The following is a 17,180-nucleotide window of genomic DNA, read 5'->3' as shown; positions in this document are numbered from 1 at the left end:
CCCACTGCACCGTCCCACCAGTCTATCACTGAGTTAGAAAAACATCTCTCAAGCTGTTTCCATTTCTCCAGTAAAGGTCAGCTCACCCGCGTACTTTGGTTGGTGTAAGATAGTTCATATTGATATTTAAAAATCATTTATGAAGGGTGTTGGGCGGTAGCTCAGTGGGTTAAGCGCAGGTGGGGCAAAGCGCAAGGACAGGCATAAGGATCCCGGTTCAAGCCCCCGGCTCCCCACCTTCAGGGGAGTTGCTTCACAGGCAGTGAAGCAGGTCTGCAGGTGTCTATCTTTCTCTCCTCCTCTCTATCTTCCCCTCCTCTCTCCATTTCTCTTTGTCCTGTCTAACAATGACGACATCAATAACAACAACAATAATAACCATAACAACAATAAAACAACAAGGGCAACAAAAGGGAATAAATAAGTAAATATTTTTTTATATTCCCTTTTGTTGCCCTTGTTGTTTTATTGTAGTTATTATTGTTGTTGTTGAGGACGCTGTTGTTGGATAAGACAAAGAGAAATGGATGGGGAAGGGAAGACAGAGGGGGAGAGAAAGACAGACACCTACAGCCCTGCTTCACCACTTGTGAAGCTACTCCCCTGCAGGTGGGGAGCTGGGGGCTCAAACTGGGATCCTTAAGCCAGTCCTTGTACTTGGCGCCACCTGCGCTTAACCTGCTGCGCTGCCGCCCGACTCCCAATAAGTAAATATTTAAAAAAACAATCATTAATGAACCATGTCTTCCCCCTGAGGACCTACCCTGTCAGCCTTCTCTGGAGTTTGGTGTCTTTATTGTCATATAGACATGTCAGCAACTTTACCACAGCCATGGACAAGGAGCTGAACGATGTTGGAGCTCTTAGAATTATTTTAGAATGAATCAGAAAAAAATATATAGAATGAATCAGAGTCTTTGAAGGGTATGGTGGCTGCCATTTAAAAAACCCCTCTTCCTAGAGTATGGGGAATGATCCAGATTGGACAAAACCAGAAGAGGGAATATTTGGAAGCAAAGTAATAATACATCATTGATAAGAAGTCAGTACAAGGGCATTTAGATGGGGAGATTGCAGTGGATGTTGGTAGAAGGGCAAGAATAAGAGACACTGGGGGACCAGGTGGTAGTGTATCTGGTTAAGTGCACATATTACCATGAGCAAGGAACTGGGTCTGAGCTCCAGCTCCCTACTTGCAGGGGGAATGCTTCATGAGTGGTGAAGCAGGTCTGCAGGTGTCTGTCTTCTGTCCTCTCTATCCACACTCCCCCTTTCTCAGTTTCTCTCTGTCTTGTCAAATAAAGAAAAAAAAAAAAGATGGCTACCAGGAGCAGTGGATTTGCGGTATACTCACCAAGCCCCATCGATAACTCTGGAGGCAAAAAAAAAAAAAAAAAATTGTGAGACACCATTGAAATCACCGGAGGATTTAGGTTGGAATATGTGTGTGTGTGTGGGGGGGGGGGAATAAGGCCTGAAGGGAGATATAGGGAAGGAGAGAGGAAATTCCCTTATCCCTCAGGCTTTTTGAGCAATCAAATAAAATATTTAAGAGATTAGCAGAAAAAGCACCTTAGTTGTGCATGGGCAGGGCATCTCCTTATCTCTGTAAGTTCCAAGTATTGAGGTATATATCCTGAGCTAAGGAGAGGTTTAGGGCCTGGAGCTTCAAAGAGAGACGGGAGACCCGACAAAGACCAGAAGCTCTGTAATTAGATGTTTGCCCTGTCTTATAGTTTTATCTTGATAAAAATGTCTGTTTTGGTCAAACTAATTCTGGTTAATACCCCCCCCCCAGATTAGATGTTTGCCCTGTCTTATAGTTTTATCTTGATAAAAATGTCTGTTTTGGTCAAACATTCTGGTTAATACCCCCCCCCCAGATTACATTCTTTGAGGTTAATTAATGGAATCATAAAACATTCTTGAGAGTCTGCAGGGCTTTAATAAATCTTAGCTGAAAGTAATCCACATGCCAGAGTGACAGGTCCTGGGAAAGTCTGTTTTGAACATCTTAGGGAGACTTATTCTCCACTGATATCTGGGTTTCTGTTTAGTGTGACCCACCTCCAGACCCCTGAGATCTGGGTTTCTGGCCTAAGCAGTATGGGCACCGGGGTGCCAATCGTTGACCTCGGAAGCCAGGAGAAAGTGCCAGCTGGGAAGGGAAAGAGATGAAAATGTACTTTTAGGGGGCCAGGCAGTGGTGCACCTGGTAAAGTGTACACATCATAGAGCACAAGGACCCAGGTTCAAGGACCTGGTCCCCACCTGCAGAGGGAAAGCTTCATGAGTGGTGAAGCAGGGCTGCAGGCATCTCTCTGTCTCTTTCCCTCTCTACCTCCTCCTCCCCTCTCAGTTTCTCTTTGTCCCTATCCAATAATAAATAAACAAATAAGATAAAATAAAAACAAATAACAACAACAAAAAAGAAATGTAGTTTGAACATATTGAATTTCCAATGAAACACCCTGGGGGGTGATGTCAGTGGGTGTTTGGATGCCTTGGAGAAGTGTGAAGGAAGAAGTCATAGGAGATTGAAACAAGCACAATATACTGATGGTGCCACATGAACAGGATGCCAACACCACCCACAGGAATTGGGTAGAATCAGAGAGACAGTCTAGACTGGAAGCCTTGAGAGTGGACACCTGTAACCATAAGAACAGAGGAGGACATCCCAAGGAGAATAAGAGCAACCAAAAGAAGAGAAAACCAGCTGGAGCGTTCAGGCTGGGGAATCCAGGTCAAGGTGGGCACATGCTACCACTTGAGGGTCTAGGCAGCTGGGACCCATGTTGTGGGCTAAGGATGTGATAATGGACATGAGACGGTAGCAACACTGAGAGCAGAGTGGAGACCTTTATTTAAAAAAATGATTTAAGTGCTGCTAGATGTTGGTAATTTTCATGAGAGAGGTTGAAAATGTGTAAGAGATCATAGTAATGCACAGCTCTGGCATATGACAGTATTGGGAATCAAAAAGCTGGGACTTCTGGGACCTCAGGCCTGCAAGTCTGCTGTGCTGTAGCCTGGGCCCATAGAAGTGTTGACTGCACTTCTGGGGATTTGGGAAGGGAGGATATTGTAAAGTGAGGGTAGGTGTGTGGGCAAATGGGATCAATGAAAGCTATGCCCTGTCTCACCTCTAGGGGGCACCCCTTTGGCTGACACATAGAACACTCCATGGATGGTAGATTCCAAAAGTCCAAAAACTCTTACAGCTCTGTCTCCACTTGCACGTTTGACCCATTAGTGAGTCTCCTTTGGATTCACTTTTTGAGCGGGCATAATAACAGCAGGCTGTCTCACCAAGTGAATAAAATATTTGTATATGGGGGGCCAGGCGGTGGCACACCTGGTTAAGTGCACCTACTATATAGAGCTCAAGGACCCGGTTCCAGCCCCTGGTCCCCACCTGCAGGGGGAAAGTTTCAGGAGTGGTGAAGCAGGTCTGCAGGTGTCTCTATTTCTCTTTCTCTATTTCCCTACCTCTCTCATTTTCTCTCTGTCTCTAACCAGTGATAAATTAAAATAGATAAAAAATATTTGTATGTGTTAAGTTTACATTTATCTAAGAGTCATGGGATTATTATTATTATTTCTTTTGAAAATTACCCTACAGTCGAAGTGTACTTTCTGGTGTTTCTACCTAGGTTAGGAGTGCTGAGATGTCCAAACAGGTAAGAATCTGGGCCAGGTTCAATTTAGTCCTGGAGATGGTACTTCTGCACAGGCATAGGGCTGTGTGTCCTCTGCAGTCCCAGTTTTTCATGCTCCCTGTCTCAAAGTCTGAGGCCTAAGAATGCCTTCTTGCCTGAGAGTCTGTGGTACTGGGCAGGTCACTGTGTGGCTGATACACTGCACAGGTGTGTTCCCCTGCTCAGGCAGGATTTGCATCCTCCCAGGGCCCCTCAGGAACATTTTCACCCAGAGGACAACACTGAGCATGATCAGGAACAGGGGGGCCTTCAGGAAGATCAGGATCAGGAGGGGGGAGCTGTGGAAATACACAGGTACAGGAAATGAGATGCTTGGAGCTTTCTCTACCCCCTTTTCCTCATCTTCTTGGGCCCACAAGGGGTGTTCTAATCGTCAAGACTGGGACCCCATCCAAGATACCGCAGAAAGCACATCAAGGCTCACTGGTCCCATGTGTCTCCTCCCATCCTGCCTTGTCTGTCCTTTGTTCTAATCCAAGTCAGGCGAGGGGAGATTGTCTTGGGTTTTGTTTTATTTGTTTTTTTTCCTTGACTTGGGCTCTATTACTTTTTTTTTTCTTCTAGGGTTATCTCTGGGGCTCAGAGCCTGCACTATGTATGAACCCACTGCTCCTAGTAGCCATTCCCCCCATTTTATTGGATAGGACAGAGAGAAATTGAGAGAGGAGGGGGAGATATAAAGGGAGAGAGAAAGACACCTGAAGACCTGCTTCATCACTTGTGAAGTGACTGACTCCCTGCAGGTGGAGAGCAGGGTCTCGAACCGGAATCCTTGTGTGGGTCTTTGCACTTAGAACTGTGTGCGCTTAACCTGGAACATCACCGCCTGGCCCCCTGAACTCTAGTCCTTATCCAAAAGGCCCTCCTAACTTCTTGGCTATATTACTCACCCATCTTTTAGAGTTCACAACTAGACTTTGAGGGCATACCCTCAAAACAGGGATTTATCTCTGCTTTGCCCCTCTGTCCCCTGGATGGACTCATGCCCCCATCTTCCTCCCTATCTGCCATAAGCTCAGTGACAGGCCCTGAAACTCACTGACTCAACCCCTCCCCAAGCATCCTCCAAACCCTACCTGGTGTCTGTAACTCTATCCCTGGACCATCCTTTTTAAATCCATAGCCAGTGGGAATCTACTCTAAGGCCATGGATTATTTGAAAATCAAGGTACCCCACTTCTGAGCATGGCTTAGTCATAAAACCAGATAGAGTGAATTTCTGAAAACCAGAGGAGTGTGTTAATGCCCACATGCAGATATCCTGGAATATTGTGGCAACGGCTGTGTCTTTCCAAGTTCCACCTTCTTTGGGGTTCTCCACCACACATCTCCAGTGTCCTGCCCTGTCTCCCAGCAGTGCAAATTCTCAGAATTTATGGAACAGTCTTCAAAATCATAGAAGATGGGAAACAGAGAAACCTTAAAGAGAGGAGTCCAAAACAAGTCCACAGGGTGGATTCTTCAGATACGTTTGCAAAACCAAAGTAAAAGAGCTTGGAACAGGTTCCTGGTAGGCCATTCTGTACCTTCACTGCCCTCTGTGCTGGCTGAGTAGGGTCCCCACCCACAGCTTATGAGCACTCAAAAATGTGAAGCTGATTATTTTGAAATAAGCTCTTTGTAGATGTAGACAAGTAAGGTCTGGTCTTACTGATTATGATGATCCCAGCTCTATGACTGGTGTGCCTGTAAAAGAAAAAAATGCACAAGAACGCCCACAGGGAGAGTTCATGTCACCAGAGATCAGAGGAGGGGGCATATGTCATAAATCAAGGAATGTTTAGGTTGCTGGAAACACCAGTCCTTGAGAGTGGCCTGGGGCAGAGTCAACCCTGGTCCATAAGAAGCCAGTACTAAAGACATCTTGATTTCAGATTGCTGGCCTCCTGAGCACTGCCAATGAATTCCTGTTGTTTCACGTTAGTCAGTTGGTGGCATTTTGTTGCAGCAGACAGGAAATGAACACATTCTCCTGGAGTCCAGTATAGTAATTATTATTATTATTATTTGCATCCAGGGTTTATTGCTGGGGCTCGGTGCCAGCACTACGAATCCACTGCTCCTGGTGGCTGTTTTTCTTTTCTTTCCCTTTTCCCCATCTTTTTTTTTATGTTGGATAGGACAGAGAAAATTTTGAGAGAAGAAGCAGAAATAGAGAGGGAGAAAGAGACACCTGTAGACCTGCTTCACTGCTTGTGAAGTGACCCTGCAGGTGGGGAGCCGGGGGCTCGAACTGGGATCCTTTGCTGGTCCTTGCGCTTCATAGTATGTGTGTGTATCCTGGTGCACCACTGCCTGACCACTAGTAGTTAATTTTTCCCTCCCCTAAACCTGTTATGTCCCTCTTGTAGCCACATCTCATACATGAAGTTGGTCCAGGCCGTCAATAACCTCCACTTCCCCCATCTTCTCTCTCCTTAATTCCTATTATTGTCTACCCACCTTGTTCTATGGGAGGTAATGGACTGGTGTCCTTGTCAAAAGGAGACATTAGGATACAGGCACACACAAAGGGGTCTGCTTTTCCAAGTACATAAGGAGAAGACAGTTGTGTGGGAGCCAACAGGAGAGTCCTCAGAGGAAACCAGCTCTGCCCCTCACCTTGTACACAGACCATGGCCTCCAGAACTGTGAGACATGATGATTATTGTGCCCCAATGTTTTCCAATAATTCTCAACAAACTCCATGAGGCCAATCCTCTTATTTGGTTGATTCAAAGCCTTTGTAGGATATACTCATCAATCAATCACTTATAATACCTTGACTTTGGTACATTGTTGACTATTAGTACCTGAGGGGAGGCAGCTTGATGATTTTCTTAGTCTTAAATCCTCTTGAAAGGACTGGGTGGTGGCACACCAAGTAGAGTGCACATGTTGCCATACTCAAGGACTTGGGTTCAAACCCCCTTGTCCTCATCTGCAGGGGGAAAGTTTCACAGGCAGTGGAGCAATCCTGCAGGTATCTCTCTTTCTCTTGACATCTCTATCATCCCTCTCAGTTTCTCTCTGTCTCTATTTTTAAAAGGCAGAAAGAAAAATAAAGGGGAAAAATGACTACTGAGAGCAATGAATTTTCTTTTTCTTTTTTCTGCCTCCAGGGTTATTGCTGGGGCCCGGTGCCTGTACTGTGAATCCTGGTGGCCATTTTTTTTTTTAATTATTGGATAGGACAGAGAGAAGTTGAGAGAGAACAGAGAAATAGAGATGGAGACAGAAAGACAGACACCTACAGACCTGCTTCACCACTTGTGAAGCGACCCCCCTGCAGGGGCTGGAACCGGGATCCTTGTGCGGGTCCTTGTGCTTCATACTATGTGCACTTAACCTGGTGTGCCACCACCCAATGCCCACAGTGAATTTTTTTTCTATAGGCCATAGGTCCCAGGAATAACTCTAGTGGCAAAAAAAAAAATTCCCTTGGATTCCCTGAACCAATGATCAGCGTGAGTAGTTACATATCACTTGTTAAGTAAATGATCAATTATCTAATCTGATGTTAGATTTATGTTTAGTAAGCCAATTTGTACTTCCATGTGACTTCGATTCACATTCTAGGACACTCCTCAGCTGCTACTTATCAAAAATAGCTTGGTAGAAAGACATGTCAAAACAGAAGGAAGAAATACGAAAGAGGAAGAAAAGGAGTGTGGGGACAGAAAGATTGGAGCCTCATGTAAGGACTCGGTGGCAGATGTCACAATAGGAAACCAGGGTTGATCTAGAAAAAGTCAAGTGAGCCAAGCAGAGTGAAGAGAAGGGCTGAACAAGCCCCTTCTGCTTCTAGAATGCTCTTCATCTGCAATCGGTGTCTGGCATTCTGAGCATGAGCTGGCTTAGTTTCTGTCCGTGAAAATAGCATCATTTACATCTCTAGTTCATGGCAGGTGCAAGGAACTGACAAAAAAAAAAAAAAAAAACAAAAAAACAGGAAATTCCTGAGAGCTCTCATGTCACTGCCCTCACCTCAACAGTAATTAGGGCAAGGACTTCCCAGGACCACCAGGCTCTCCCAGGCTTTGGACCAAGTGGCAGCAAAGTGGCCTGCATCCCCTGAGCCCACAATGTACTGGTCATTCCCTCACTCTTCCTGCCCACCGTCCCCCCAAACATACTTTGTCCTCAGGAAATCCCTCCCATCTAGTCTTTGGAAAGAACACAGTGCCAATGTGATGATGAACTCAGTAAAATAGGAAGGTCAGTGAATGCACAACAAACACATAACTGCACTGAGCATCCCGAGGAAGGATCTGTGGGCTTCAAAGACAATGTGCACTGTGATGGAATTGGAAGGACCCCTATATCCTCACCTCTCACTGGAATCTGAGGGTCTAGATACAAGCTCTATACTGGACCGCGTCTATAATACCCCCCACTGCCAATTTCTGAAGTATGGGTCCAGTGGGTCCCAGAACATAGCATCAGAACTGACTTACCTGCTTCTAAAACGGTGACTGGTTATATTTGAGGGGCCTCTGGACTCTTCAGGGATGGATGGATTTATGCTCACACCTGGAGGCTCAAGGTGATCCACAGTGTCATTGGGTTTCGTGTACAGACCAGATTATACACTATTCCGCCTTCCAATGCACTCATAGACCTGCAAAAACTCTAGCCTGGAGCATCTGGGGTTCCCCTGGTCTGAGAATCCTGGAACAGTGTTGTGGAAAGGGGCCTCTAGCCTGAACCTCTCATGTCTCCCTGGGCCGTAGGAGCCTCAGAGGAAATGTGACTGAGCCCTGACTTAGGGAGGATGTGGAGCAAGTGGTGAGGGTGAGAGGTGACTAGGACTGCTCAGGACAAGGGCACCTTGAGTTCATCTGTTTGTTTATTTATTTTCCCAGAGCACTGCTCCACTTTGGCTTATGGTGGTGCTGGGAATTGAACCTGGGACCTTTGGAGCCTCAGGCATGAAAGTCTTTTGGCATAGCCATTATGCTATCTCCCCAGGTCTCCCCTGACTTTAAATACTACTACTGCTCATATAGGACTTCAGACAATTCCTCCCATCTTACTTCTCCTGCAAGGACAGAGCAGAGTAGGGCTTGCCAACTGGTTAACATAACTTGACTCAAGATTAACCCTGAACAAAATTCTAAAACCTTGCTGTTCTCTTATGAAGTACAGCAAGTGGCAAAAAAAAAAAAAAAAAATTCCCTTGGATTCCCTGAACCAATGATCAGCGTGAGTAGTTACATATCACTTGTTAAGTAAATGATCAGTTATCTAATCTGATGTTAGATTTATGTTTAATAAGCCAATTTGTACTTCCACGTGGCTTTGATTCACATTCTAGGACACTCCTCAGCTGCTACTTATCAAAAATAGTTTGGTAGAAAGACATGTCAAAACATGAAGGAGTATGTCTTGGGACTACTGTCAGTATTCAGTAGGACAGTGACTTGCTGTGTTTGACACTGTAACATACCTCATGGGCTCTGCTGACAGTGTTGCCCTCCTTAGCACAGATGCCCTGTGAGGGCCCACAGACACATTTGTTCAAACCCAGGCTCTGAGACCACTGAGGTGACCCTCCCACAGGGTGCCTGCATTCTACAAGGGTTTTAGGGAAGATAATGTCATAAGTCCAGATGCATAGAATGAAACTGCAGGCACTCTTTGTCTCTGAGCAGAGTTTTCTGGACTTGACATTAGCCATGCCTCAACCTCCCTGATCATTTCAGGTTCCTTCCCCCCAAGGTTGAATATGTTGGTGGGTGTGAGGAAATAGTCACTATGATGGCTAGTCTCAAATGCCAGAAGAAGCAGACACCAGGGAGCCTTGGGTCTCTGTGGGCATTGGCAGGATTTGGGTCTAGTGGCATGGAGGAAGGTCCCAGGGACTCAGGAACTAAACTAAATGCATCACTTGATCTCTGTGGACTAGAAGATCAGACACTAATTGAGGAATGTTATGCATATACAAACTATTGTATTCACTGTCAACTATGAAACATTAATCTCTCAATAAAGAAATTAAAAAAAAAAGATGAGACACTGGGTTGATCAGAGCCCAGAGGATTTATTTCCACCCTGGAGGTGTTGGGAACATCGAGCACACCTGAGAGAAGCCCTGCCCCCCACCCCAAGTGGCAGTGAGACCTCAAGACTCAATGCCCCTTTGTGACAGTCCTTGGCAGAGTAGCGGCTGTCACTCAAGAGGGACTTTCACTGAAGAGACATGCCCACACATGCACACACTCTTACCTGGGTCAATGGTCACTTGTACTTCGTGTCCAGGGTCCCTTCCGAATCTCTCAATCCCACACCAGTAAGTGTCTGCATCGTTTAGCCTGAGCTCCTTCATGGTCACAGTGAATGTCTTTGCTCTGTGATTGTCCCTGATGGACACACGGTCTTTCTTCACCTCTTGCTCTGATCTAGAGGTTTGAACAAGGATCCTGCAGAGATTCCAGTCAGCCCCTCGACACCAGTACTTGCTGTAGGTCTTCCACCCAGAGTCATAGCTGCAAGTCACGGTCACGGAGCCCCGCTCCCAGCCTCTCACCGCTTCCGGACCTGTGAGGCTCAGTGTGCCTGGAAAACACAAGTCCATGTACCTGTCACCTCTGAAACCTCAGGCCAGAACTACATCCTCTAGCACTTTTATTAGTTCCAAGAAGTCTAAAAGACAATGACTGAATTGCCATTAAAGAAGAAAGATACCATCCACGAGGCAAGCGCTCTCATACTTTAGATCCACGGGGTCAAAGTCACTAGGGAAGAACACCCAACACACAGCCACAGATTCCCAAGAAATAAAACTGTGGACACTGAGCAGTAACTCTTCCCTATGTTTACATCCTCCTTCCTTGAGCTCAGTCCAATCTCTCTCCCTAGCAATGTCCCAGTGGTTACAAGTAGCTCCGTCTTCTACTAGACTGATGAGGAAGACAGTTGCACAGAAGAATGGCAGATGTCTTGACTGGTCATGTAGGTCAGATGCATCAAGAACCTCCCGTGGCTATGGAGAAGCTATTCCTAGTGGTTCTGAGGATTTCTAGTGCTTTGTAGAAATCATCCTGGAGAAATGCAAATTAGGTTGACTGGTGATATCAAACTAATTTCCATGAGCTATGGAATCCAAATCACAGAGATTCACGTTCTTCTCACTGAATCATTGTAAAGTCTTGTTCCAAATTTCCCTCTGTGTGTGTGTGTGTGAGATCTTATGAAAGGAGGAAAAGACTATATATAAATGACCCCACCTATGGTATGCCCTCTAGGTTTATTAGATTTTTATTCAATGGCTCAAGTAAGTGTTTAAAAGAAAAGAGAGAGAGAGAGAGAACCTGAAATGTTTTATTAGCTCTCTCTCTCTCTCTCTCTCCCATGAAGTCTGCTCTAGGACAAAACCAGCTCGTACTTTGTCTCATATTTTGCTTGAAGGTACTCAGGGCAATGGAGTACCTTAAATTAGATCTCTGCAAAAAAAAAAAAAAATCTAAAATTTATTATGAGAAGAAGGCAAACCCATTCAGAGAAAAGCTAGAATAATGATTAACTTACTCATAACAAACACTAGCTGTGAGTTTTGCAATATTGTTTGTTTGAACTACAATCTCACTGAAACTTTTGCATTCAACAACTTCAAGTGACACTTCCCCCCCCCAGAACATTAATTTGACAAGAGTCATAGAAACAGACTGAGACTATCCAGTGATTGAAATAACTCGGTAAATTCTTTTTTTAAAATATTTATTTATTTTCCCTTCTGTTGCCCTTTTTATTACTGTAGTTATTATTGTTGTTGTTATTGATGTTGTCATTGTTAGATAGGACAGAGAGAAATGGAGAGAGGAGGGGAAGACAGAGAGGGGGAGAGAAACATAGATACCTGCAGACTTGCTTCACCACCTGTGAAGTGACTCCCCTGCAGGTAGGGAGCCGAGGGCTTGAACTGGGGTCCTTACACCAGTCCTTGCGCTTGGTGCCACGTGTGCTTAACCTGCTGTGCTACCACCCGACTCCTGGGTAAATTCTTAAAATGCAATTAACTGGCAATCAATAATTAAACAACAAAACATTTCTACCTGTCAATAACAGGGGGATGAACTCAATAACCAGTGATTGAAGAAAATGCCTCCATAACTAATTAAGATATTTTAAGTGGATGAAAAGGAAAATAGTATTTTGTGGGAATATAGTTTTAAAAGTAAAGTAGTCAGAATTGGAAATAAGACGAGAAAGCTGATCAGGGAAGGAGAGTAGTTCCCAAATATGGAAAAAGTATATAATTACATTAACTATAAACCCCATTGATTTGATCTGGGGCCCATAGTCAGCACAGGAGCCTGTGTACCCTCTGCATCCCTGTAGATCTGAGCTCACATTTCATGGTTACAGCCAGGAACATTCCAGGCTGCACTCATTTCAGGACCCGTCTTCCTTGAGTGGCAGAGTAGTTTGACCCAGCCTCCCTTCGGAGAGTGGGGTAGTCCCTGACATTGTTGTTCCATATTGAGGGCAAAGTCCATGATGCTGTTCCTGATAGAGATGACCAGTGATGGTGGAGAGAAAGATCTGTTAGAAGTCTAGGCCCATCATATCTCTGTGGAATCCCAGGATTCCCTGACTGAGGCCCTGGATAATGGGTGGCCTGGTAATGACCAAAAGTCATCACTGAAGTATGCCAGTCTTTTGCCCTTATCCAGCTTTTGTAGTCCTTACTTTACCTGACAAGGTTAGCCTTAGAGTGATTGAGGGACGTGAAATAGGAAGTGGGTGAGGAGCGTATCTAAGTCTAAGTAGAAACTGTTTGATTAAATACTTTATGCTGTCTTTTTTTAGAATGTAAAAAAAAAAAAAGAACGTGTGTGAGATAGCAAACATTTGATTTCAATTTATGGAATAGCATCTGGATGAGTAATCTGGCCCTGACACATACCTTTCACCCAAGACAGAACCTCTCTGTGTCCTGCCACAGCCTTAGTAATTCCAGTTCCTGAGACACTGCTCCCTGAACACACACAGGCCCTCCTGCCACTCACCTGGGACAGAGAATAGCAGAGCTGGGAGCAGCCACAGGCTCCTGTTTCCCATCCTCAGTGACGACAAACATCCACGCCCTCCAAGGACTGGAAGTCAGGACAGAGATGAAGACCCTGGGCCTACCTTCAGGATTCAAATAAACCCACTTGAGTCATCTTTGGGTTTCTGCCTAATCACTTCCTATCGTGTTTGTGCCTACTTCTCATTTTGCATGTTAGGGAAGTGGGTGTAGTTCTTTGGATTTAGTTATAGAGCTGAACCTTAAAATATGAAAGAACAAAACACTTGGGGTTGGTCAAGGTGTGTAAGAGGAGCATGGGAGTCTATGTAGGGGAGGACAAAGGTCAGTGAGGAGAGGGAGAGAAGAGGGATTGGGGATAGAGGGGGTGAGAGAGACACACTGAACCTGTCATTTGAAAAGAATGCAGATCTCTCACTCTCTCTCACTCTCTTCTGCCCTAAGTCTCCTTCAGGTAGGTCCACCCTATGGCATCCAGACACCTGCTCTTCTTGGTCATTGTCCCTCCCTGCTCCTGACCAACTGTGCCTTCCTCTTCTGTTCTGTTTGAGTTTCTAAGAAGCAAAGACAGCCTGGGGAGATTACAGGGTAGTAGCAAAGACCTTTACCTTTTAGTGTTTTTTGATTTGGAGGTTTCTACTCCCCACACTAGTGCTTGGTAAATGCCAACTCTTATTCTAAAGAAATATAAACAGCTTATAGGTAGAGAAATACTCTACTTATGTAGGAGCAATTAGACTATTTTTTTTAAAATATTCACCTCCCTAAAATGGAATACAGGTTTGCTGAGAGTAGGTCTAGTATGAGCTCATTAAAATGTTTTCTTACAGCCTGGGGTGTGGATAGACCTGTCAATGCCCATGTCCAGTGGAGAAGCAATTACAGAAGCCAGATCTTCCACCTTCTGTACCCTCTAAAGAATTTTGGTCCATAACTCCAGAGAGATAAAGAAGCTTCCAATGGAGGGGATAGAACATGGAACTTTGGGGGTGGGAACTGTATGGAATTGTACCCCTCTTATTCTACAATCTTATTAATCATTATTAAATCACTAATAAGTATCTTTATCTCGATTCAGAGTGGTGTATGAAAGAGGGAGGATGGAGTTTGGTGGAGGTGGGTAAATCAGGACTTAAGGGACATGGTTGATTTTCAGTGATGCACACCTGAAACTGATACAATGTTATATTAACAATACAACCATTTTTTTATTGAGAGCTCAGGGGTGCAGAAAACAAACCCATGTGTGCTCAGCCAAATGCCTGGCCCCATTTTTTGTGACTTTTCATATATCAAAACTCTAGGATATTTTTAGGGATCATCACTACTGTGTTGACTTTTTGAGGTAGACAGAGATAGATAGATAGATAGATAGATAGATAGATAGATAGATGATAGACAGACATACAGAGGTAGACCATCACACCAGCTCTTCACCCTGTGCCATAATACCCATAAGTAGTATACCAGAGGCTTGAACCTAGGTCCTTCTGCAAAGCAGTTGGGGGTCTCTATAAAGGGTCTTGTTCATTCCAGTGGGCTTTCACAAGTAACTCTCTTTTGTCTTCTCAGTTCCTATTGTAGTCAACATGTTCATGCATTTTGATAAATTGTATCATGGTTCCATGAAATGTGTCTGTCTGGGTCCCACATTTCCTGGATGCAGGCCAGTGTGTGGCAACAGTGCAGCTCCTTGAGTGTTGGCCAAGGTGCTTTTAAAAACAGGAGCCAGCAACCAATGGCACAGCTATATACAAGATACTGGGTACTATACAGCAAACCCTAACAAAAGGACTTTTCAAAGTTAACCCAGTTACCAAATAATGTGATGATAACATTAACTATCCATTGTCTTTTTGAACCCTAAGACAGCAGAAACCTCACATCTCCACTATAGAGCCCCTACTTCCCCCAGTCCTGGAACCCTTGGATAGGGCCCACTTTCCCGCATGCCTCTCCCAACCCATATCAAATAATATTGCATCTGCCGATCACAACCTAACCAACGCAACGATTGCCACCTCAACATGCTTCAGCTCAGACTGTGTCCAGAGACTTCACATGTGGAATGACAACCCTTCAGCTTCATTACTCGGGTGAGACCTTTCCTTTCATAGTACTCTCTAATTCCATCCCAGGTGGTTCACTTTCTAACAAAGTCCCAAAACCTAGATATAGACCAGGTTCTGTGAGAGAGAGCATATGTTCATACTTATCCATAAACTAGTGCAAAATATATACCTGAAAGCAGAAGTACACTAGTTTGCAGTGAGTACCACCCCAACACTTCCTCTCCACTATTCCAAGCTTTGGGTCCATGATTGCTCAACAATTTGTTTGGCTTTGTAAGTTAACTCTCTTTTCAGCCACCAGGTTCCAGATGCCATCAGGATGCCAGCCAGGCTTCCCTGGACTGAAGACCCCACCAATGTGCCCTGGAGCTCCGCTTCCCCAGAGACCCACCCTACTAGGGGAAGAGAGAGGCAGACTGGGAGTATGGACCGACCAGTCAACGTCCATATTCAGCGGGGAAGCAATTACAGAAGCCAGACCTTCCACCTTCTGCAACCCACAGCGACCCTGGGTCCATGCTCCCAGAGGGACAGAGAATGGGAAAGCTATCAGGGGAGGGGGTGGGATATAGAGATTGGGTGGTGGGAATTGTGTGGAGTTGTACCCTCCTACCCTATGGTTTTGTTAATTTATCCTTTCTTAAATAAAAAAATAAATTAAAAAAAAGAAGGGGGGCAGCTTGGCGATGCTGGGGAAACAGCATGATTCTGCAAAAGACTTTCATGCCTGAGGCTCCAGGGTCCCAGCTTCATTCCCCAGCACCACCATGAAACAGAGCTAAGCAGTGCTCTGGTCTCTCTTTCTATGATTAAAATAAAATAAAAAACAATAAAAATTAAAATAATAGTAATAATAAAAAAATTAAAACAGGAGCCATCCATTCTCCACTGGAGGTCCTTCTTTCATCTGCATCAGTTCACTGACCTTCCCTGCTTAGTAACTGCATGTAACGATGTGTGTGTGTGGGTGGGGGGAATAGCACAGCAGCTATGCAAAATACCTTCATGCCTGGGGCTCGAAGATCCCAGGTTCAGTTCCCTGCTCTACCCTACCAGTGCTCTGGTTAAAAATAAATGAATAAATAAATAAATAAATAAATAATTAAAAAGAAAAAAAACAGTGAAGGGGCCTGGGTGGCAGTGCCCCTGGTAGAACACACATACTACAATGTTCAAGGATCTGGACACACAAAAAAAAAAAAAGAGGAGGAGGAGGAGGAGGAGGAGGAAGCAGATGAAGAGGAGCAAAGGAAGAGAAGGAAAAATGAAAGAAACTCTTCTCTCTCTCCACCCCCCCCCCTTTTTGTCAGGACAGATAAAAATTGAGAAGAGAGGACCACAGCTGGGAGCTGTGGTCATTCCTGGTTTGAGAGATTCCATACGTGATGGCAGAAGAAGAAAGTCAAAATCCTTCTTGTGTTGTTCTGGGGGACATGGAGCTTGTTCTGGAGTGGGGAGGAGTTTGGGATGGGGATGTCCCCGGCTGGCTCAGAGTTAGAGTCTGGTGGCATCTTAGAGGGGTGTGAGGCTCTGGGTATAAATCAGAGAGCCCCCTTCATCTCCCCATTCAGATCAGAGGAAGCAGCCTCAGTCTTCAGGTTGGGGCTCACACAGCTGGGAGAGTAGGCTGGGCCAGAAGGAAGCCCTGAAAGGCCCTAGACAGATATAGAGAGAACAGCGTCCCCTAGAGCTGGAGGCCAGAGGGCTCGGTCAGGAAGCACTCAGTGTGAGACAGGTCCCAGCTCCTCCTTCAAGCCCCTTTCCCTGCCCAGCCCCAACCTGTGTCTGAAGGTCCTCTCTCTGGGTAGTTCACCCTTAGAACAAGGAGCCTCTTCCTCAGCACTGTTGCCTTGGGTTGGCTCGTTTTTGTGGGGGGGCTGTCATGTGTGCTGTAAGATGTTGACCACCCATCAACTCATCCATCCATCTTCACATCCATCCATCCATCCATCCATCCATCCATCCATCCATCCATCCATCCATCTATCCATCCATCCATCCTCCTACCACCCACCTCTACCAAGGAGTTTCTTCAGTTCTTGGTGGTTGATGAGATCAGGTATCTTCTCTCACTCCTAACTCTTGTAGGGGACGCCAAGCCTGTCTGAGACACTCCCACTACCAGTGCTGAAATCTTTCCCATCCTACATTAGCTGAATCCACATAGATTGGGCCTGAACCCCCTGGCTTCAGACTCCTGCGTCAGGTATGTCCTTAGTGTCAAACAGCACACCCCTGACCCATCCCCTAGCCTCAGGAGGCCCTCTGAGCTTCCAGAAGACCCAACTCCAAAATACCTCTGGTGTGGACTCTGCAGAGTAAAGACCAGATTGCTTGTGTTTTCTAGGCTGCTTGACTCTGGATGGCTCCCAAAAC

General features: G+C 45.3%; 1 protein-coding gene across 1 annotated transcript; it reads right to left on the bottom strand.

Annotated features, from left to right (window-relative positions):
* Positions 1 to 2,825: 2,825 nt before the first annotated feature.
* On the bottom strand, positions 2,826 to 12,836 carry LOC132541698 (CMRF35-like molecule 7). Its single transcript, XM_060202412.1, has 4 exons — positions 12,713 to 12,836; positions 9,930 to 10,259; positions 8,159 to 8,234; positions 2,826 to 4,000 (listed from the first exon to the last, which is right to left on the bottom strand). Exons 1-4 carry the CDS (start codon positions 12,762 to 12,764, stop codon positions 3,772 to 3,774), a joined length of 687 nt encoding a protein of 228 aa, XP_060058395.1. The 5' UTR covers positions 12,765 to 12,836; the 3' UTR covers positions 2,826 to 3,771.
* Positions 12,837 to 17,180: the final 4,344 nt, after the last annotated feature.

This window comes from Erinaceus europaeus, chromosome 12, assembly GCF_950295315.1.
Source record: "Erinaceus europaeus chromosome 12, mEriEur2.1, whole genome shotgun sequence".
NCBI classification, from domain to species: domain Eukaryota; kingdom Metazoa; phylum Chordata; class Mammalia; order Eulipotyphla; family Erinaceidae; genus Erinaceus; species Erinaceus europaeus.
This window is presented reverse-complemented; position numbering and strand designations above follow the sequence as displayed.

Excerpts from the sequence above, each read along its gene's own strand:
- LOC132541698 (XM_060202412.1), bottom strand. The coding sequence starts at position 12,764 with ATGGGAAACAGGAGCCTGTGGCTGCTCCCAGCTCTGCTATTCTCTGTC. Across the intron at positions 10,260-12,712 it reads TCTGCTATTCTCTGTCCCAG|GCACACTGAGCCTCACAGGT; the intron begins GTGAGTGGCAGG and ends TGTGTTTTCCAG. Across the intron at positions 8,235-9,929 it reads ACAAGTGACCATTGACCCAG|GTGTGAGCATAAATCCATCC; the intron begins GTAAGAGTGTGT and ends TTGAGCCTCCAG.